This window comes from Mesoplodon densirostris, chromosome 3 (genome assembly GCF_025265405.1).
Source record: "Mesoplodon densirostris isolate mMesDen1 chromosome 3, mMesDen1 primary haplotype, whole genome shotgun sequence".
NCBI lineage: Eukaryota > Metazoa > Chordata > Mammalia > Artiodactyla > Ziphiidae > Mesoplodon > Mesoplodon densirostris.
In genome coordinates, this window is record NC_082663.1 from 120,237,420 (window position 1) to 120,261,429 (window position 24,010).

The following is a 24,010-nucleotide window of genomic DNA, read 5'->3' on the forward strand; positions in this document are numbered from 1 at the left end:
TAAGTAAGTGATAAGAAGATCAATGGATCTGAGAGTTAGAAGGAAAATTATCTACTTTAAAGGAAAAAAATGTAGTTAATAACAGAGGAAAATGTCCCTTGCCACAGAATTTTTAAACTTATGTGAGTGATAAATTAACAGAGATATACTGTTTAGACGTGCAGGGCTATTGTGCCATCTCACTCATCCAGTTGAATAGTCTTTTTCCATCACTGTTGATATATTTCGCTTTTTAGGTTGTTCGTTGTCTGTTAATTTTTGTGGACTGGATAATTCCTTATATATATAGAAAGTTTGATGTATAAAAACATGGGGAAAATAACTTCCATAAAGCTGTAGTATTTGTAATTCAACACAGGCATTTATTATTTACTTCTTCCTATCCAAGTGCATATTGATCCAATCTTGATTCTTTAGAAAAGAATGCTTATCATAGTGTTCACTGAATGCCTTAAGAACAACTACAGAATTCTAGAAATAAGGTATTTTTTGCTTCAGCTTTATAAAACATATATCCTTTGAAAAGTGTGAAATTTCATAATTTTAACTGTGTGCCCGAGTCACACAGAATCATGTTGATGCATATGTTTTATATTTTGTTCTAACTCTAAGCTCTTCTGTCTTATTTTAGTTTAGAGTGAATGTTAGTATAATTTACAATACTAAAAAAAATTAACTTAAGAAATTCAGGGGCCTCCCTGGTGGCGCAGTGGTTGAGAGTCCACCTGCCGATGCAGGGGATACGGGTTCGTGCCCCGGTCTGGGAGGATCCCATATGCCGCGGAGCGGCTGGGCCCGTGAGCCATGGCCGCTGGGCCTGCGCGTCCGGAGCCTGTGCTCCGCAGCGGGAGAGGCCACAACAGTGAGAGGCCCGCATACCGCAAAAAAAAAAAAAAGAAAAAGAAATTCAGGAAGAAAAAAGGAAATTCAGGAAAACCTTTTATCTATATCTCTTCTTTGTTAATATTTAACAGATATAACCAAAATTGACCCACTGTGCAACAAGTAGACAACATGAGTCTCATGGCAATTTTTTCTGTTTAAAATTCTTTATAGACAATTTAATTTTTTAGATGGTATCTGAGGTGTAAACTCTACTATTTAAAATTAGTTGCATTGGCAATATTTTAATGTAGTAAATATTAATGTAGCAAAAATGCACAGCAGCATACAACTGACTTTATTAAAAATTCCACATGAAAATTATATTTTAAACATACCAATGTTTTATTAGTGTATCATTCTTCTGGGATTAAAGCAGTTTCTCTTTTGCCAGGATCTATGGAGTATAAAATATTTCCCCTTTGCAGTGTCGTTTGTTAACAGCGTGGTAGAATGTTTTTGGCATTCTGGGTATTTTTATTTGCTAACGTATATTCCTTAAGTAGACTTTCCCATAGGTTAATTGGATGTTTCCTTATATCTATTTTGACTTTGAAGCTGATAATCACACGCCGAAAAACTTTAGAGTGCATTAACTAAGGAAGCGTGCAAGGTATATGATATATATTCAGATTAAAAAATATGTAAATAGATAGCACAATAGTATTCATTGTATAATGCAAAAACCTCAAACTAGTGAAAAGGAGAGAAAAAGAGCATTATAACTTGAGTAGAAAAAAGAAAAGCAATGCTTTTGGGAGATGTATGAATGGGAAAGTTTTGACAACATCTGATAATGTTAATGATATATTGATTTTTATTGCCTTCAATATTTGCAGTTAGAGGGAAACAATAATATTCCAGAGACTAAGTACACTTTAGCTGGCTTGGGATGAAGGTAGACTAAATTACTAAGAGGTTTTTACATTGCTCAAATGAGTGTAATGTGAATATCAGAAATAGCATTTGGCAGAACGTCAAATGAATATAAATCACAATCTAGGACTCTGATTAAAGTATGGGAAGTAAGGAATTTATTGGTAAGGATTATTCTTTAAAACCAAAACTTAATGATAAAGGTGGTTACTCACCTTGTTCCCAATTTTAATTGATGAGATGAGAATGGGTCAGGAAACCACGTCTCTTTTATACTGCATTTATGAAAAACAATTAAGATAAGAATTTCTTCCTCAAGCTATAAACACAGAAGGTCATTATATATTTATCTGGAACTTGTCTTGGAATCTAGGAATGAATATGCAGTCACGTTGTCTCCTATGCTGCAGAGAAAGAAAAAAGCCTTTCTGTCCCAACCCAAATTGTTGGCTGTTCCTAGAGGCATCTGTTTGCCATGTACACATATACTGTTTTCATAGCTGAGCTCTATTGACATACCTCAAAGTGTACTCTCTGAATTCAGGCACATTATGTTTATTCTTTAGAATCTTTAAGCAAAGATTACAGCTGTTTTGTTTAGAATCAAAATGATGTTCATACAAAATGAAAACAACCAATTAAGACATCTTAATAGTGGGTTTCGACATCTATATTCATCACTTGAGATTGGCATGTCATTTTCCTTTCTTTTAAGGATTTGGTATCAAGGTTATGCTGGCCTTATTAAACAAGTTAGAAGTGGTTTTTTTCTTCTCCTTTTTTTTCTAGTCTCTGGTCATGTTTGTTAAGATCGGTGTTATTTCTGTCTTAAACATTTAGTAGAATTCACTAGGAATGTTCTCTGTGCCTTAAGTTTTCTTTGTGGGAGTTTTAAATCATGAAATCACATTTCTTTATTAGTAAGAGAAATATTCATATTTTTATTCTTCTTGTTTCATTTCTGTAAATTCTTTTTTTCCAGAAATATGTTAATTTTATCTAAATTTTCAAATATTTTGGCATAAAGTTTTTTATAATATCCTCTTTGTGATCTTTGTAACATCTACAGGATCTGTAGTGATATTCCTCTTTCCAATCTTGATGTTATTGTCACCTCTCATTTTTCCTGGTTAGACTTGGAAGTAGCTTGTTATGTTAGCCTTTCAAGGACTAACTTGGCTTTTGGGATTCTCTTGCTTGTATATATGCTTTCTATTTAATTGATTTCTGCTCTTAACATTATTTACCTCCTAATATTTTCTTTATGTTCAATTTTCTATTTGATTTCTAGCTTCTTATATAGCTTATTGTTTTTCAGGGTTTTTTATTTTTAATGTATGGATTTAAAGCTGAAAAATTCTCCTAAGTATGGTATGAGCTGCTTCATGCAAATCATATTTTTTAAAATGTTAATTGAAGTATAACATACATAAAAGTTCATATATTGTATATGTATAGCTTGCTGAACAATTCAAAATCAACAGAATCATGTAATCACCACAGAGGTAAAGAAGTAGAAGAGCATTACCAACACCCCAAGCCCCGCCCAGCCTCCTCTATCTTTACTCCCTTCTGAAATATAACTATTATGATGAATTCCAACATCATAAAAATAGAATCGTATGGTATGATTATGTTTTTGTGTCTGGCTAATTTAATTCAATATCATACATATGACAATCATCTGGCCTGCTGTGTATAGCAATAATCCATCCATTAAATTGCTGTATGTCACATTGTATGAATATATCACAATTTATTTATCCATTTTTCTGCTGATGGACATTTTTTTCAAGTTTATTTTTGCTATTATGGACAATTCTGCTATGAACATTTTTTCCATGTCTTTTGGTGCACATATTTGCATTTCTGTTGACTGTGTATCTAGTAGTAGAAATTGCTTGGTTATATGGTATGAGCATGCTCAAGTTTAATAGATACTGCCAACAGGTTCCCAAATTAGTTGTTCCAAGTTCCTCTCCTGCCAGCAGCGCATGAGAGTTTCAGTTACTCCACATACTTGAATAATTAGTATTACCAGAATTTTACATTTTCATTGTTACAGTGGTGTGTACTAGTATCTCCTTTTTAAAGTTTAAGTTCTAGATTTGTGTTTTTTTTCCATGTAATGTAATAATTGAATACTGAACAGTCTACGAAGTGAATATTAAAATGCTTAGACCATTCATCTCTCCTTTCCATTGTATAAGTTTTTAAAGTCAGGTTTATTGGTTGTTTGAGAAATATTGGTTCACTGAGCTCTACAGATCTTCCAAATGTGGACACATTTCATTATGCAATAACAAAAAATCACATTTGTCAATACCACCATCGATCTCATCAGACAGACAGTCTTTTAGTATTGGGAACCTACAAGCTCGTGGTGGCAGACAAAAGTTTTCCAAAATTATGATTCTTACTCAAAATCTTAAATTTTATCATTTCAACAAATACTGTCACTTGTTTTCCTTGCAGTGACAGGCTCATTTCATTCATTTTTAAGAGAAGGTCTGCCTTCTGGTGTTATAAATACCCAAGTTCATCCTGTAAATTTCCTGTCTCAGACCTGGAGTCAACTATTTTACAAAGATCCTTCAATCCTTTTTTGTGGGAGATGGTATTTAGAAATATAATCTGGACAGTAGGTGTGCTTATTCCTACATGGTTGAGTCAGCGTTTCTAGGTGTGAACTAGGGGATATGCATTTTTTAAAAGGTAAAATAAATCACAAGTTCATATTAATCTTTACAATTCAAGTTCAGAACTATTAGGTTTTTACTTAATTTCATCACTTTTACATTTGTATCTCCTTTCTCCCATTACAAAAATCCCAGTGTTCATTTATATCAACATATTACTAATTTATTTCCACACACTACTCAAAGAACACACGTAGAAAACAATACCAGCATTACACCAACATTGTGATTACAGTAACAGTTTAATATTTTTGCCATTCTTTTCATTTGTAGGGTATATTTTACCAGGCTTGTACAAGTTACTATGTTTTAAAGTATCTTGGAATAGTTCATCTCTGTGTAGTTATGCCACCAACTACATAGAGTTAGGTTCATTTGTTTCAAGTTGCATTCAGAGTGAGGGCTTGCTTTTTTTTTTTTTTTTTTTTTTTTTTTTTTTTTTTTTTTTTGCGGTACGCGGGCCTCTCACTGCCGTGGCCTCTCCTGCTGCGGAGCACAGGCTCCGGACGCGCAGGCTCAGCGGCCATGGCTAACGGGCCCAGCCGCTCTGCGGCATGTGGGATCTTCCCGGACCGGGGCACGAACCCATGTCCCCTGCATCGGCAGGTGGACTCTCAACAACTGCGCCACCAGGGAAGCCTGGGGGCTTTCTTTTTTTTTTTTTTTGGAATTTTATTTTATTTATTTATTTTTATACAGCAGATTCTTATTAGTCATCAATTTTATACACATCAGTGTATACATGTCAATCCCAGTCGCCCAATTCAACACACCACCATCCCCACCCCCCGCGGCTTTCCCCCCTTGGTGTCTGTACGTTTGTTCTCTACATCTGTGTCCCAACTTCTGCCTTGCAAACCGGTTCATCTGTACCATTTTTCTAGGTTCCACATACATGCGTTAATATACGATATTTGTTTTTCTCTTTCTGACTTACTTCACTCTGTATGACAGTCTCTAGATCCATCCACGTCTCAACAAATGACCCAATTTCGTTCCTTTTTATGGCTGAGTAATATTCCATTGTACATATGTACCACAACTTCTTTATCCATTCGTCTGTCGATGGGCATTTAGGTTGCTTCCATGACCTGGCTATTGTAAATAGTGCTGCAATGAACATTGGGGTGCATGTGTCTTTTTGAATTATGGTTTTCTCTGGGTATATGCCCAGTAGTGGGATTGCTGGATCATATGGTAATTCTATTTTTAGTTTTTTAAGGAACCTCCATACTGTTCTCCATAGTGGCTGTATCAGTTTACATTCCCACTAGCAGTGCAAGAGGGTTCCCTTTTCTCCACACCCTCTCCAGCATTTGTTGTTTGTAGATTTTCTGATGATGCCCATTCTAACTGGTGTGAAGTGATACCTCATTGTAGTTTTGATTTGCATTTCTCTAATAATTAGTGATGTTGAGCAGCTTTTCATGTGCTTCTCGGCCATCTGTATGTCTTCTTTGGAGAAATATCTATTTAGGTCTTCTGCCCATTTTTGGATTGGGTTCTTTGTTTCTTTAATATTGAGCTGCGTGAGCTGTTTATATTTTGGAGAGTAATCATTTGTCTGTTGATTCGTTTGCGAATATTTTCTCCCATTCTGAGGGTTGTCTTTTCGTCTTGTTTATGGTTTCCTTTGCTGTGCAAAAGCTTTGAAGTTTCATTAGGTCCCATTTGTTTATTTTTGGTTTTATTTCCATTACTCTAGGATGTGGGTCAAAAAAGATCTTGCTGTGATGTATGTCAAAGAGAGTTCTTCCTATGTTTCCCTCTAAGAATTTTATAGTATCTAGTCTTACATATAGGTCTCGAATCCATTTTGAGTTTATTTTTGTGTATGGTGTTAGGGCGTGTTCTAATTTCATTCTTTTACATGTAGCTGTCCAGTTTTCCCAGCACCACTTATTGAAGAGACTGTCTTTTCTCCATTGTATATCCTTGCCTCCTTTGTCACAGATTAGTTGACCATCGGTGTGTGGGTTTATCTCTGTGCTTTCTATCTTCTTTCACTGATTTATATTTCTGTTTTTGTACCAGTACCATATTGTCTTGAGTACTGTAGCTTTGTGGTATAGTCTGAAGTCAGGGAGTCTGATTCCTCCAGCTCTATCTTTTTCCCTCAAGACTGCTTTGGCTATTCGGGGTCTTTTGTGTCTCCATACAAATTTTAAGATTTTTTGTTCTAGTTCTGTAAAAAATGCCATGGTAATTTGATAGTGATTGCATTGAATCTGTAGATTGCTTTGGGTAGTACAGTCATTTTCACAATATTGATTCTTCCAGTCCAAGAACACGGTATATCTCTCCATCTGTTGGTATCATCTTTAATTTCTTTCATCAGTGTCTTAAGTTTTCTGCATAAAGGTCTTTTGTCTCCCTAGGTAGGTTTTTTTTTTTTTTTTTTTTTTTTTGCGGTATGCGGGCCTCTCACTGTTGTGGCCTCCCCCGTTGCGGAGCACAGGCTCCGGATGCGCAGGCTCCGGACGCGCAGGCTCAGCGGCCATGGCTCACGGGCCCAGCCGCTCCGCGGCATATGGGATCCTCCCAGACCGGGGCACGAACCCGTATCCCCTGCATCGGCAGGCGGACTCTCAACCACTTGCGCCACCAGGGAGGCCCCCTAGGTAGGTTTATTCGTAGGTATTTTATTCATTTTTTTGCAGTGGTAAATGGGAGTGTTTCCTTAATTTCTCTTTTAGATTTTTCATCATTAGTGTATAGGAATGCCAGAGATTTCTGTGCATTAATTTTGTATCCTGCAACTTTACCAAATTCATTGATTAGCTCTAGTAGTTTTCTGGTGGCATCTTTAGGATTCTCTATGTATAGTATCATGTCATCTGCAAACAGTGACAGTTTTACTTCCTCTTTTCCAATTTGTGTTCCTTTTATTTGTTTTTCTTCTCTGATTGCCATGGCTAGGACTTCCAAAACTATGTTGAATAATAGTAGTGAGAGTGGACAGCCTTGTCTTGTTCCTGATCTTAGAGGAAATGTTTTCAGTTTTTCACCATTGAGGATGATGTTTGCTGTGGGTTTGTCATATATGGCCTTTATTATGTTGAGGTAGGTTCCCTCTATGCCCACTTACCGGAGAGTTTTTATCATAAATGGGTGTTGAATTTTGTCAAAAGCTTTTTCTGCATCTATTGAGATGATCATATGGTTTTTCTTCTTCAATTTGTTAATATGGTGTATCACATTGATTGATTTGCATATTATGAAAAATCTTTACATCCCTGGGATAAATCCCACTTGATCATGGTGTATGATCCTTTTAATGTGTTTTGGATTCTGTTTGCTAGTATTTTGTTGAGGATTTTTGCATCTATATTCATCAGTGATATTGGTCTGTAATTTTCTTTTTTTGTAGTATCTTTGTCTGGTTTTGCTATCAGGGTGATGGTGGCCTCATAGAATGAGTTTGGGAGTGTTCCTTCCTCTGCAATTTTTTGGAAGAGTTTGAGAAGGATGGGTGTTAGCTCTTCTCTAAATGTTTGATAGAATTCACCTGTGAAGCCATCTGGTCCTGGGACATTTGTTTGTTGGAAGATTTTTTTTTTTTTTTTGAAGTACATGGGCCTCTCACTGTTGTGGCCTCTCCCATTGCGGAGCAACAGGCTCCGGACACACAGGCTCAGTGGCCATGGCTCATGGGTCTAGCTGCTCCGCGGCATGTGGGATCTTCCCAGACTGGGGCACGAACCTGTATCCCCTGCATCGGCAGGCAGACTCTCAACCACTGCGCCATGTTGGAAGATTTTTAATCACAGTTTCAATTTCATTACTTGTGATTGGTCTGTTCATATTTTCTATTTCTTCCTGGTTCAGTCTTGGAAGGTTATGCCTCTCTAAGAACTTGTCCATTTCTTCCAGGTTGTCCATTTTATTGGCATAGAGTTGCTTGTAGTAGTCTCTTAGGATGCTTTGTATTTCTGCGATGTCTGTTGTAACTTCTCCCTCTTCATTTCTAATTTTATTGATTTGAGTCCCCTCCCTCTTTTTCTTGATGAGTCTAGCTAATGGATTGTCAATTTTGTTTATCTTCCCAAAGAACCACCTTTTAGTTTTATTGATCTTTGCTATTGTTTTCTTTGTTTCTATTTTATTTATTTCTGCTCTGATCTTTATGATTTCTTTCCTTCTGCTAACTTTGGGTTTTGCTTGTTCTTCTTTCTCTAGTTCCTTTAGGTGTAATGTTAGATTGTTTATTTGAGATTTTTCTTATTTCTTGAGGTAGGATGTATAGCTATAAACTGCCCTGTTAGAACTGCTTTTGCTGCATCCCATAGGTTTTGGATCGTTGTGTTTTCATTGTCATTTGTCTCTAGGTATTTTTTGATTTCCTCTTTGATTTCTTCAGTGATCTCTTGGTTATTTAGTAACGTATTGTTTAGCCTCCATGTGTTTGTGCTTTTTACGTTTTTTTCCCCCATAATTGATTTCTAATCTCATAGCGTGGTCAGAAAGGATGCTTGATATGATTTCAATTTTCTTAAATTTACTGAGGCTTGATTTGTGACCCAAGGTGTGATCTATCCTGGAGAATGTTCCTTACGCACTTGAGAAGAAAGTGTAATCTGCTGTTTTTGGATGGAATGTCCTATAAATATCAATTAAATCTATCTGGTCTGTTGTGTCATTTAAAGCTTCTGTTTCCTTATTTATTTTCTGTTTGGATGATCTGTCCTTTGGTGTAAGTGAGGTGTTAAAGTCCCCCACTATTATTGTGTTACTGTCGATTTCCTCTTTTATGACTGTTAGCAGTTGCCTTATGTATTGAGGTGTGCCAATGTTGCGTGCATATATATTTTTAATTGTTATATCTTCTTCTTGGATTGATCCCTTGATCATCATGTAGTGTTCTTCTTTGTCTCTTGTAATAGTCTTTATTTTAACATCCATTTTGTCTGATATGAGAATTGCTACTCCAGCTTTCTTTTGATTTCCATTTGCATGGAATATCTTTTTCCATCCCCTCACTTTCAGTCTCTATGTGTCCCTAGGTCTGAAGTGGGTCTCTTGTAGACAGCATATATATGGGTCTTGTTTTTGTATCCATTTAGCAAGTCTGTGTCTTTTGGTTGGAGCATTTAATCCATTCACCTTTAAGGTAATTATCAATATGTATGTTCCTATGACCATTTTCTTAATTGTTATGGGTTTGTTTTTGTAGGTCCTTTTCTTCCCTTGTGTTTCCCACTTATAGAAGTTCCTTTAGCATTTGTTGTAGAGCTGGTTTGGTGGTGCTGAATTCTCTTAGCTTTTGCTTGTCTGTAAAGCTTTTGATTTCTCCATCGAATCTGAATGAGATCTTTGCGGGGTAGAGTAATCTTGGTTGTAGGTTCTTCCCTTTCATCACTTTAAGTATATCATGCCACTCCCTTCTGGCTCGTAGAGTTTCTGCTGAGAAATCAGCTGTTAACCTTTTGGGAGTTCCCTTGTATGTTATTTGTCGTTTTTCCCTTGCTGGTTTCAATAATTTTTCTTTGTCTTTAATTTTTGCCAATTTAATTACTATGTGTCTCAGCGTGTTTGTTCTTAAGTTTATCCTGTATGGGACTCGCTCAGCTTCCTGGACTTGGGTGGCTATTTCCTTTCCCATGTTAAGGAAGTTTTCGACTATAATCTCTTCGAATATTTCCTCTGGTCCTCTCTCTCTCTCTCTCTTCTCCTTCTGGGACCCCTATAATGCAAATCTTGTTGCGTATAATGCTGTCCCAGAGGTCTCTTAGGTTGTCTTCATTTCTTTTCATTCTTTTTTCTTTATTCTCTTCCTCAGCAGTGAATTCTCCCATTCTGTCTTCCAGGTCACTTATCCGTTCTTCTCCCTCAGTTATTCTGCTATTGATTCCTTCTAGTGTAGTTTTCATTTCAGTTATTGTTTTGTTCATCTCTGTTTGCTTGTTCTTTAATTCTTGTAGGTCTTTGTTAAACATTTCTTGCTTCTTCTCGATCTTTGCCTCCATTCTTTTTCCGAGGTCCTGGAATATCTTCACTATCATTATTCTGAATTCTTTTTCTGGAAGGTTGCCTATCTCCACTTCATTTAGTTGTTTTTCTGGGGGTTTATCTTGTTCCTTCATCTGGTACATAGCCCTCTGCCTTTTCATCTTGTCTCTCTTTCTGTGAATGTTGCTTTTGTTCCACAGGCTGCAGGGTTGTAGTTCTTCTTGCTTCTGCTATCTGCCCTGTGGTGGATGAGGCTATCTAAGAGGCTTGTGCAAGTTTCCTGATGGGAGGGACTGGTGGTGGGTAGAGCTGACTGTTGCTCTGGTGGGCAGAGCTCAGTAAAACTTTAATCTGCTTGACTGCTGATAGGTGGGGCTGGGTTCCCTCCCTGTTGGTTGTTTGGAATGAGGCAACCCAACAATGGAGCCTACCTGGGCTCTTTGGTGGGGCTAATGACAGACTCTGGGAGGGCTCACGCCAAGGAGTACTTACCAGAACTTCTGCTGCCAGTGTCCTTGTCCCCATGGTGAGCCACAGCCACCCTCTGCCTCTGTAGGAGACCCTCCAACACTAGCAGGCAGGTCTGGTTCAGTCTCCCCTGGGGTCACTGCTTCTTCCCCTGGGTCCCGATGTGCGCACTATTTTCTGTGTGCCCTCCAAGAGTGGAGTCTCTGTTTCCCCCAGTCCTGTCGAAGTCCTGCAATCAAATCCCACTAGCCTTCAAAGTCTGATTTTCTAGGAATTCCTCCTTGTGTTGCTGGACTCCCAGGTTGGGAAGCCTGACGTGGGGCCCAGAACCTTCACTCCCGTGGGTGGACTTCTGTGGTTTAAGTGTTTTCCAGTCTGTGAGTCACCTACCCAGCAGTTATGGGATTTGATTTTACTGTGATTGCGCCCGTCCTACCATCTCATCGTGGCTTCTCCTTTGTCTTTGGATGTGGGGTATCTTTTTTGGTGAGTTCCAGTGTCTTCCTGTCGATGATTGTCCAGCAGCTAGTTGTGATTCTGGTGTTCTCACAAGAGGGAGTGAGAGCATGTCCTTCTACGCCACCATCTTGGTTCCTCAGCGCTTGCTTTTTAAAATTACATATTTTTGAACCACCTTTATCCAATTCCCCCTCTCCCCCACCCCCTCCTTTGGTAACCACAAATCTGATCTCTTTTTCTATGAGTTTTTTTTTTTTTTTTTTTTTTTTGCGGTACGTGGGCCTCTCACTGTTGTGTTCTCTCCCGTTGCGGAGTACAGGCTCTGGACGCACAGGCTCAGCGGCCATGGCTCACGGGCCCAGCTGCTCCGCAGCATGTGGGATCTTCCTGGACCGGGTCACAAACCCGTGTCCCCTGCATCGGCAGGCGGACTCTCAACCACTGCACCACCAGGGAAGACCTGTTTGTTTGTTTTTGAAGTATAATTGACCTACAGCACTATGTTAGTTCTGGTGCACAACATAGAGACTTGATATTTCTGTACATTATGAAATGATCACCATAATAAGTCTAGTTACCATTTGTCACCATACAAAGATATTACATTATTATTTCCTGTACTTTCCACACTGTACATTTTATACCTGTGACTCATTTATTTTGTAACTGGAAGTTTGCACCTCTTAATTTTCCTTACCTAGTTCACTCATCCTCCAACTCCTTCCCTTCTGCCAACCACCTGTTTGCTCTCTGTACCTATGACTCTGTTTCTGTTTTGTTTATTCATTTGTTTTGTTTTTAGATTCCACATATAAGTGGAATCTTACAGTATTTGTGGTTGTCTGACTTATTTCACTTAGCATAATAACCTCAAGGTCCATCCAGGTTGTCACAAATGGCAAGATTTCATTCTTTTCTATGGCTGAGTAGTATTCATTTCAACTGGGCACTGTTGCTGGGCACTTAGGTTGCTTCCGTATCTTGGCTATTAATAGTGATTAATGCTGCAGTGAACATAGTGGTTCATATATCTTTTCAAACTAGTGTTTTCATTTTCTTTGGAAAAATAGCCAGAAGTGGAATTGCTGGATTGTATGGTAGTTCTATTTCTAATCTTTTGAGGAAACATCATACTGTTTTCTGTAGTGGCTGCACTGATTTACATTCCTTTAAACAATGCATGAGTGTTCCCTTTTCTCCACATTGTCACCAACACTTCTTTCTTATTTGTTGTCTTTTTGATAATAGCCATTCTGACAGGTGTGAGGTGATGTCTCAATGTGGTTTTGATTTGCATTTCCCTGATGATTAGTGATGTTGAGCATCTTTGCATGTAACTGTTGGCCATCTGTATGTCTTCTTTGAAAAAATGTCTATTCAGATCCTCTGCCCATTTTTTAATCAGGTTGTTTGTTTTTTAGATGTTGAGTTATATGAGTTCTTTGTATATTTTGTATATTAACTGCTTATTGGATATATCATTTGCAAATATCTTGTCCCAATCAGTAGGTGGCGTTTTCATTTTGTTGATAGACTCCTTTGCTGTGCAAAACTGTTTTAGTTTGATGTGGCCCCATTTGTTTATTTTTGCTTTATTCATTTCTTCTAGGTTGTCCATCTTATTTGCATATAATTGTTCATAGTAATCTCTTATGATATTTGTATTTCTGTGGTGTCAGTTGTCACTTCTTTTCATTTCTGATTTTATTTATTTGCGTCCTCTTTTTTTCTTCATGAGTCTGGCTAAAGGTTTATCAATTTTGTTTATCTTTTCAAAGAGCCAGCTTTTAGTTTCATTGATGTTTTCTATTTTTTTTTAGTCTCTATTTCATAAATTTCTTCTCTGGTCTTTATGATTTCTTTCCTTCTGCTAACTTTGAGTTTTGTTTGTTATTCTTTTTCTAGTTCCTTTAGGTGTAAAAGTTAGATTGTTTAAGATTTTTCTTATTTCCTAAGGTAGGCTTGTATTGCTGTAATCTTCCCTTTTAGAACTGCTTTTGCTGTGTCCCATAGATTTGGGATCATTGTGTTTCTGTTTTTTTTATCTCCAGGTATTTTTCGATTTTCTCTTTGACTTCTTCAGTGACCCATTGGTTGTTTAGCATATTGTTTAGCCTCCACATGTTTGTGTTTTTGGGTGTTTTTTGCAGTTTTTTCCTTATAGTTGATTTCTAGTCTTATAGTGTTGTGACTGGAAAAGATGCTTGATGTGATTTCATTCTTCTAAAATTTACTGGGACTTGTTTTGTGGCCTAGCATGTGATCTATCCTGGAGAATGCTCCATGTGTACTTGAAAAGAATGTGATTTCTGCTGCTTTTGCATGGAATGGACTATATATCTATTAAGTTCATCTGGCCTAATGTATCATTTAAGGCCAGCATTTCCTTATTGATTTTCTGTCTGGGTGATCTATTCACTAATGTAAGTGGCATGTTAAAAGTCCTTTTCTATTATTGTGTTACTGTTAATTTCTTTCATTACATCTGTTAATATTTGCTTTATGTATTTATGTGCTCCTATGTTGGGTGCATATATTGGGTTGGTCAAAAAGGTCATTTGGGTTTTTCCATAAGATCTTACAGAAAAACCTGAATGACCTTTTTGGCCAACGCAATATATTTACAGTTGTTACATCTTCTTGTTGGATTGATCCCTTTATTATAATGTAAGTTCCTTCTTTGTGTCTTATTATACTCTTTGTGTTAAAGTGTATTTTGTCTGATATAAGTATGGCTACTCCAGCTTTCTTTCTTTTTTTTTTTTTTTTTTGTGGTATGTGGGCCTCTCACTGTTGTGGCCTCTCCTGTTGTGGAGCACAGGCTCCGGATGCGCAGGCTCAGTGGCCATGGCTCACGGGCCCAGCCACTCCGTGGCATGTGGGATCCTCCTGGACTGGGGCACAGACCCGCGTCCCCTGCATCGGCAGGTGGACTCTCAACCACTGTGCCACCAGGGAAGCCCTCCAGCTTTCTTTTTGTTTCCATTTACATGGAATACCTTTTTCTACCCCCTCACTTAAGGTCTTTGCACGACTTTCATTAGATATTTGATATTTTGATGCTATTTTAAATGCTATTTAAATTTTTTTATTTTATAGTTTTTGTTGCAAGTATATAAATATAAAAATATTTTTATATTAATTTTGTATTCAGTGTCCTTGCTAAATTTATTTTAAACTCTCACATTTTATATTATTTTATATTTTCTATATATATTATCATGCAATCTCCAAATAATGTTAGTTTTACTTATTTATTTTTACTTCTAACCATATAGTTTTCCTTTTTTATGGCATTGTTGAATTGAAGTGATGATAATGGGTAATCTTGTTTTATTCCTGATCTCAGAAAGTTTTTAATATTTAATGTAAAATACATTGTTTGACTTTTTTTCAGATATCTTTAGACTAAGGAAGTTTCCTTCCCATTCCAACATACTAAGATGTTGTCTCTTTTCACCTTCATTTAAAAAAAATTAATCAGTGCTCGCTTCAGCAGCACATATACTAAAATTGGAACGATACAGAGAAGATTAGCATGGCCCCTGCGCAAGGATGACACGCAAATTTGTGAAGCGTTCCATATTTTTAGAACTACCATATGACACAGCAATCCCACTACTAGGCATATACCCTGAGAAAACCATAATTCAAAAAGAGACATGTACCAAAATGTTCATTGCAGCTCTATTCACAATAGCCCGGAGCTGGAAACAACCTAAGTGTCCATCATCGGGGATGAATGGATAAAGAAGATGTGGCACATATATACAATGGAATATTACTCAGCCATAAAAAGAAACGAAACTGAGCTATTTGTAATGAGGTGGATAGACCTAGAGTCTGTCATACAGAGTGAAGTAAGTCAGAAAGAGAAAGACAAATACTGTATGCTGACACATATATATGGAATTTAAGAAAAAAAATGTCATCAAGAACATAGGGGTAAGACAGGAATAAAGACACAGACCTACTAGAGCATGGACTTGAGGATATGGGGAGGGGGAAGGGTAAGCTGTGACAAAGCGAAAGAGAGGCATGGACATATATACACTACCAAACGTAAGGTAGATAGATAGTGGGAAGCAGCTGCAGAGCACAGGGAGATCAGCTCGGTGCTTTGTGACCGCCTGGAGGGGTGGGATGGGGAGGGTGGGAGGGAGGGAGATGCATGAGGGAAGGGATGTGGGAACAGATGTGTATGTATGACTGATTCGCTTTGTTATAAAGCAGAAACTAATAAAAAAAATAAAAAATAAAAAAATAAAATGTAAAAAAAAAAATAATAATAATCACTGGGGGCTTCCCTGATGGCGCAGTGGTTGAGAGTCCGCCTGCCAATGCAGGAGACACGGGTTCGTGCCCCGGTCCGGGAGGACCCCACATGCCGCGGAGTGGCTGGGCCCGTGAGCCATGGCCGCTGAGCCTGCGCATCCAGAGCCTGTGCTCCTCAACGGGAGAGGCCACAACAGTGAGAGGCCCACGTACTGCAAAAAAAAAAAAAAAAAAAAATCAATGGATGTTAAATTTATCACATATTTTTCTGTTTATTGAGGTGATCTATGATTTTCATCCTTTTATTGTATTCAAACCATGAATTATGTCAGTCTATTTAATAGTAATAAACCAATCTTCCATTTTTAGAATAAATCTAGTGTCAATGTATTATCTTTTCTTAATATCACTAGATTTAGTTTCCTAACATTTTGCTTAGAATTTTAAAAATCTGGATTTATGATAGAAATTTTCCATTTTTAGAATGTTTTTGTCAGGGTTTGGTATCATGACCATGCTGACCTCATATAGTAAATTGATGTGTTACTTTTTTTTCAATTCTTTAGAAAGTTTGTGTATATAAGTCAGTTTTTTTTCCTCCCATAAACATTTAGAAGAATTCAAAATGAAGCCTTATTGGACTAGAGTTCTCTTCATGAAAACGTTTTTAATTATAAATCAATATTTATGATAGGTATGGAACTATACAGATCTTCTGTTTCTAGTTGTAACAATTTGCTTCATTGTGTTTTCCAATAAATTTGTGCATTTAGTCAAATGCACAGATATAAATTTATAATGTATAGGCTTAAAATTGTTCATAATATTTCTTCATATTATTTTAATGTTGAACCAAATGATGTTTCTTTTTGTATTCCTAGTTTGATGTTTTTTATTTCTCTTTTTTTTGTTAAGTTTTGCTGTAGATTTATTGATTTTATTAGTTTTTTCAGTGAGCCATCTTTTGAATGCCAGAAAATAAAAAATAAAAAACATATTACCTTTAGGGCCTCCCTGGTGGCGCAAGTGGTTGAGAGTCCGCCTGCCGATGCAGGGGATACGGGTTCGTGCCCCGGTCTGGGAGGATCCCATATGCCGCGGAGCGGCTGGGCCCGTGAGCCATGGCCGCTGGGCCTGCGCGTCCGGAGCCTGCGCGTCCGGAGCCTGTGCTCCTCAACGGGGGAGGCCACAACAGTGAGAGGCCCGCATACCGCAAAAAAAAAAAAAAAAAACATATTACCTTTAAATGAGCAATAGGAAGACTGACAACTGAGATCTCAAGAAAAAAATGGAAGCCAGAAAACAATGAAATGACATCTTCAAGGGCTTTTTAAAAAAATCTGATAACCTAGAATTTTATACCCAGAAAAAATATCCTTCAGAAAAAGAAGTAAATAGGGACTTCCCTGATGGTCCAGTGGTTAAGACTCCGAGCTTCCACTGCAGGGGATGTGGGTTTGATCCTTGGTCGGGGAAGCAAAATCCCAAATAAAACAAACAAAAACCAATAAACAAACAAAAGAAGTAAATAAAAATATTTTCAAACAAAACAAAATTGAGGAAATGCATCTCAATCAGATTTGCATGAAGGAAATAGTAATTTCTTTAGTTATATGGAAAATATTCCCAAGTAGAAGCATAGAAATATAGGAAGGAAGGAAGGAAGGAAGAGAAGGAAGCAGCAGAGAAAGTAAATACTTACTGAATAAACAAAAATAATGCATAGTAGAATTTAAAATATAAAAAGAACTGAAGTATATGAGGACAATAACAAAAATATGGAGAGAGGTAAATGGAATTAAAAGGTTCTGAGCCCATTGCATTGTCCTGGAAGTAAAAAATTATATTAGACTTTAATAAGTCAGGGATGAAGGATTATCTTCTAAGATAATCCATTTAAGATAGTAAAAAAAAAAGTAACCAATAAGTTAATAGTGGGGAGAAAATAAGATAAAAATATACTTAATTAGTCTAAAAGAAGGCAAGAAAGAGGGAGAAAAGGCAAATTAGATAAGGTAAATAAATACAAGTAGGTGATTAAAATCCAGGTATATCACTAGTTACATTAAATGTAAACAGACTAAACATTCCAATTAACAAAGATGGTCAGACTGGTTAGAAATTAAACACCCATATGTCACCTATTAGAGACACACCATTATAAAAAGGATAAAGAAAAGTTGGAAGTAAAAGGATGGAAAGAGACATACCATGTAAACAGTTTTGAAAAGGAAAACTGTATAGCTAGCTATACACATATCACTTATAGTGGACCCTAAGGCAAGAAGCCATATAGATATAAATAGGGACATTACATAATAATACAAGCAAGGGTCAATCCACTAATTAATAGCATAATCTTTAAGTACCTTAAGCAAAAATGGGTAAACTCCAAGGAGAAGTAGAGAAATCCATACCAGAATGGGAAATTTTAACATACTTTGTTCAGGAACAGAATAAGGAGACAAAAGAAAATCAATAAGGTTACAGAGAATTTGAATAAGGGGGATAACAAACTTGTACATGTGTGTGTATAAAATCACTCAACAACTGCAGAATGAAACTCTTTAAAACCTTTAAAATGCATGTGAGTACATGGTGCATTTATGAAAATTAAACATAGTATATTATATAAAGATTATATGTATATATATTATATATATAAAGATTATATTCTATAATCTTTTAGTTATAGATTTCTTGTTACATCCCACTGTCATCAAATCATATCCAGTGTGATTTTAATTCTTTCATATTTGTTGAAATTTGCTTTGAAGCCCATCATATAGTCATTTTTTGGAAAACTTTTTGTTTATTGAAGTATAATATATGTATTGAAAAATGCACACATCATAAATGTACAGCTGGATAAATGTACACAAACTGAACACATCTATGTAACTAGCACACAAATCTAGACACACGGGCCTCCCTGGTGGCGCAAGTGGTTGAGAGTCCGCCTGCCGATGCAGGGGATGAGGGTTCGTGCCCCGGTCTGGGAGGATCCCATATGCCGCGGAGCGGCTGGGCCCGTGAGCCATGGCCGCTGAGCCTGCGCGTCCGGAGCCTGTGCTCCGCGGCGGGGGAGGCCACAGCAGTGAGAGGCCCGCATACCGCAAAAAAAAAAAAAAAAAAAAAAACAAATCTAGACACAGAACATTGTCAGCACTCCAGAAACTCCAATCACAATCCGCCCAAGGGTAACCACTATTCTGACTTCTAACAATCTTGATTTGTTTTGCTGTTTTTATACTTTATATATATGGAATTATATAGTATGTATGCTTTTGTTTTACTATCTTTGGCTAAACATGATTATTTGTGAGATTCATCCATGTTGTTTATATAGCTGCATATCATTGATTCTAGTATAGGATTTCAGGGTGTGAATGGTCAAATTTTTTTTAAGATGTTGGGGGTAGGAGTTTATTAATTAATTTATTTATTTTTGCTGTGTTGGGTCTTCATTTCTGTGCAAGGGCTTTCTCTAGTTGTGGCAAGCGGGGGCCACTCTTCATTGCGGTGCATGGGCCTCTCACTATCACAGTCTCTCTTGTTGCAGAGCACAGGCTCCAGACGTGCAGGCTCAGTAGTTGTGGCTCATGGGCCTAGTTGCTCCACGGCATGTGGGATCCTCCCAGACCAGGGCTCGAACCCATGTCCCCTGCATTAGCAGGCAGATTCTCAACCACTGCGCCACCAGGGAAGCCCCTCAATTTTTGTAAATGTTCATGAATGTCTATGTTCATGAAAGGGTAATATTCTGAAATTGCCTGTAGGAGTGCTCTATATATGTTTGTTAAGTCTTTTGCTAATTGTGTTGTTTAAATATTCTATATTCTTTTTTATTCTTTTTATTTGCTTATTTTATGTGACTGAAAAGTTATGTTAAAGCGTCCCACTATAAATGTTGAATTGTTTATTTCTTCTTGGACTTCTGTCAATATTTTACTTCATATATTTTGAGGCTTTTAATTTTATTTAGATATTTAACCAAATTTAAATTTGTAATATTTTCCTGTTAATTGAAACTTTTAACATTATGAAATAACTCTCTTTATCTCTATTTTTGCTGGTGATGAACTATTTTAGTTTTTGTTTGCCTATAATGTCATTCTTGATATTTTTCCTTGGCTATAGAATTCTAGGTTGGCATTTATTTCATTTTGATACATTAGAGTTATCAGCTGTCTTTGGGGTTCCACTGTTGTCTCATTGTGCTGTTTTATGAGTTATTTCTTACTAGTTTTATTTCAGTTTTACTAATTTTGTCTTCATTTTGTGTCTAATATGCTATTAGAAGTTTCCCTTGAGGTTTTTTTTTAGTTATTATATTTTTCATTTAAAAATTCTATTTATTATTCAAATCTGCTGGGACATTTTAAATTTATTTTTTCTTCTCTGAAAATATTTTCAAGCTCGCTTTTTATCTCTTTAAATATATTAAATCTTTGATATTTCTAGAGTCTGCAGTCTGAAAGTATGTTTCTGCTGTGTGCTGCTTCAGCTATTTTTTTTTTTTTTTTTTTTTTTTTTTTTTTTGCGGTAAGCGGGACTCTCACTGTTGTGGCCTCTCCTGTTGTGGAGCACAGGCTCCGGACGCGCAGGCTCAGCTGCCATGGCTCACAGGCCCAGCCACTCCGCGGCATGTGGGATCCTCCCGGACTGGAGCACGAACCCGTGTCCCCTGCATCGGCAGGTGGACCCTCAACCACTGTGCCACCAGGGAAGCCCTTCAGCTGGTTTTTGATCACAGCTCCATATTTCCATGTGTGCCAGATTTCTCCTGACTTGTGATGGTCATTACCCTGAAAATAATATTTGTCAGGATATCCTGAGATCTTGAATGAAAGTGCATTCAGGATAGATTTTTATTTACACCTGCCAGTGTCTGAAAACTACTAGTTGTAAACTGCTTTAATCTAAGTTCAAGACTTGAGGGTCTTTGGAGACTTAGACTCTATGTATACCCAGCTGAAAATCTGTGGGATATCCAGTATCCAACCACAACTTTATAAGATTTTTTTTCCTTTCCTGTTTTCCTTCTGTTCTGGTTGGCTCCAAGTCAAACTCCCCAGCAGTTCTCTGGGCTGGAGAGTGGGTAGGTTTGTTACACCATTACCTGGAGAATATAGTCCTTGGGGTTCCAGATTACTGTAGTTTGGAGATCCTATAAGAATCCTTAGTTTATGTACATTCTGGTCCTTAATTTATGTCTTTCTCATCCCACAAATTATCTGAATTTATGTCCAAGTTTGTGTTGGCAGATGCTTTCAGAACGAAAAGCAAGTTCAAAATTCTGCTCACCTCTTTGGATTTAAGTTTCCTCCAGAATTTGTCTTAGCAGTTCCTCATTAACTTATCTGGTTTTCAGTGCTTTTAAGATAATTGTTTTAATATTTTATCCAGAATATTTACTTGCTTTTAGTAAGATGGCTGCTCTGAATAATTTAGGCTGCCATTAGCTGAGATTCCCTATTATACAGTTTTATCACCAGCAGACTAGCATCTAAGTAGTATTGAAATGCTTCATAGGGGGATTTAAATACTTTATTATTAATTTTGGAAAGAAAGTAATTCATACATTAATTCTACTATGAAATACTTAGTAACTGAACGAAGAGAGCACATGCTTTCACTTAAAACATTCAGACAATAACTTATGAGGTAAAAGAATCTGAAAAAGAATACATATATATATACACACATATATATATACATATATACATATATATGTGTGTGTATATGTATATAACTGAATCACTGTACTGTATACCTGACACTAACATGACATTGTAAATCAACTATATTTCAATAAAAAAAGAAAACACAAAACATTCAGATAATCCAACTTTATTAGAGGTAGTATTTGTGGCTTTACTTGACATACAACAATTTCTATATTTCTTCTAGTCACTCCATTTGACATGCTTTTTTGAGCATGAGACACTCAAAATGTGGAGACAGATAAGATATAATCCATAACAGTGAAAGATATCTCAACAATAAACAGGTAAACTGTCAAATATAATACAAACAAATTAGAGCTACAGTGAAACAAATATGTTTTTATTTGTTGCTGTATGGATTAGAGTATACCTCTCTAACTTACCACAATTTACTTACACTTTTTAAAGAATTGCTTCAGGTAAAATATATAGTAGCCCAGAGGAAAAGCAACTAACTCAGTATGGTGTTTGATGGAGGGTGGGGATAGGCAGGGAAATCTTCCCATGTAAGATATCTCTATAGCAGAACCTTAATGAATCATTTGGGAAGCAAGGAGGTAGAGTGGAGAATGAGTATTTCAGGCAGAGCAAAAACCATAAAGGCCTGGAGGAATGAGAAAGCATAAGAGAAGCTGAAAATAGTTTGCTTTGGCCAGAGTATACTGTACATGTGTAAGCAAGGAAGAAGTTGAGGCTAGAAAGGTAAGTTAGAATCAGATAAGATCCTTCAATGCGATGCTTAGAATTTTAGATTTTATCATGAGGAAATAGGTAGCCAGTAAGGTTGAAAAAAGATTTTAAAATAATTTTTCCATTAATAGTACCACATCATCATTGTAGATGTTTTAGGAAAAGAAATCATCTGTAATCCCAAAACCTAAGTACAGTCACAATTATATGTGTTTACAGCTCTTTTAAAAAAACATGTTCCATGCATATTTTTATTTATTTATTTACTTATTTATTTATTTAACTTATTTGGCTGCGGTGGGTTAGCTGAGGCACGCAGGATCTTCATTGCAGCATGTGGGAACTTTCGTTGTGGTGCACAGTCTCCAGAGCGTGTGGGCTCCAGAGCACGTGAGCTCAGTAGTTGTGGCACGCAGGCTTAGTTGCCCCTCAGCATGTGGGATTAGTTCCCCGACCAGGGATCGAACCCGCATCCCCTGCATTGGAAGGTGGATTCTTAACCACTGGGCCACAGGGAAGTCCACAGGCATACATTTTTTAAAAGTTTTCATCATTTTATATATATATATATTTTTTGGCTTGGGTCTTTGTTGCTGTGTGCAGGCTTTCTCTAGTTGTGGCGAGTGCAGGCTTCTCATTGTGGTGGCTTCTCTTGTGGAGCATGGGCTCTAGGCGCACGGGCTTCAGTAGTTGTGGCACGCAGGCCCTAGAGTACGCGGGCTTCAGTAGTTGTGGTGCGTGGTCTCAGTAGTTGTGGCATGTGGGCTGTAGGGCACGTGGGCTTCAGTAGTTGTGGCACGCAGGCTCAAGATTTGTGGCTTGTGGCCTCTAGAGCACAGGCTCAGCAGTTGTGGTGCACAGGCTTAGTTGCTCTGCGGCATGTGGGAGCTTCCCAGACCAGGGATAGAACCTGTGTCCCCTGCATTGGCAGGTGGATTCTTAACCACTGCACCACCGGGGAAGTCCTTCCGTTCAATTTTTTTAAAATTTATTAACTTTTTTAAGTTCCCCAAGCTTAGAACCTCAGTCTTGGACTCGAAAGTGTGAAGATATAAAGAAAGCAGAAACAAAATTCTCAAGAAAATATATACTGAAGTCAGTGTCATTCTGTGAATTTCTTAATATGCAATTTGAAAGAGTTCCAAGATGCATTCTATCTTAAGATAACTAATGGAAATCACATAAAGGCATTTAACTTAATTTTTTTACAGCTCACTTTAACCAAGTATGCAAATATGTCTATGTCCTACTGAGATATCAAATAACGTTTTTCCTCTCGAAGTTATACACGTAAATTTACACAACCACCTAAGTGAATTTGTAGATGTTGTTTTTTCAGAGCTCTAGGAATTTTTTAGGAATTTATTGTTGAATAGCGTCTCTATCATTGTCATCAAGAGAAAATAAACCTCCATTCACTTATTTATTTATTTATTTTTGTCTGCATTGGGTCTTCGTTGCTGCATGTGGGCTTTCTCTAGTTGCAGTCAGCGGGGGCTACTCTTTGTTGAGGTCTAGGGGCTTCTCATTGTGGGCTTCTCTTGTTGTGGAGCACGGGTTCCAAGCCCGGAGGCTTCAGTTGTTGTGACTCACGGGCTCAGTAGTTGTGGCTCACGGGCTCAGTAGTTGTGGTGCCCGGGCTTAGTTGATCTGCGGCATGTGGGATCTTCCCGGACCAAGGCTTGAACCTGTGTCCCCTGCATTGGCAGGCGGATTCTTAACCACTGTGCCACCAGGGAAGTCCCTCCATTCACTTTTAATGTTGACTCAGTAACCTTGATGCATATACAAATTCTTTAATGAGAACTAAATTTGATAATTTAATTTGGTTATCTATTGTAACACCATTGAATCCCTCCATGATTCTTTTCAAAATATGTTGGGGAGAGAATAAGAATAGGGAATAATCCATGATGATTTAATTTTCTGTGCCTACCCCTAAACTAAAATTGCCTAGTTCTCAGAATTATAGCTAAATTTTTC

The 24,010-nt window shown here is 37.3% G+C and overlaps 1 protein-coding gene and 1 non-coding gene across 2 annotated transcripts in view; both read left to right on the forward strand.

Moving 5' to 3' along the window:
* LOC132486385 (protocadherin alpha-C2) overlaps positions 1-24,010 on the forward strand; it is a 97,375-nt gene that overhangs the window by 22,111 nt on the left and 51,254 nt on the right. Inside the window, exon 2 of the mRNA XM_060093478.1 lies at positions 1,661-1,680. Within this exon, the coding sequence (XP_059949461.1) occupies positions 1,661-1,680 (20 nt within the window). The remainder of the gene's footprint in view (positions 1-1,660; positions 1,681-24,010) is intronic.
* Positions 14,817-14,923, forward strand: LOC132487320 (U6 spliceosomal RNA). Its single transcript, XR_009531603.1, has one exon. It is a non-coding gene; the product is annotated as a U6 spliceosomal RNA (small nuclear RNA).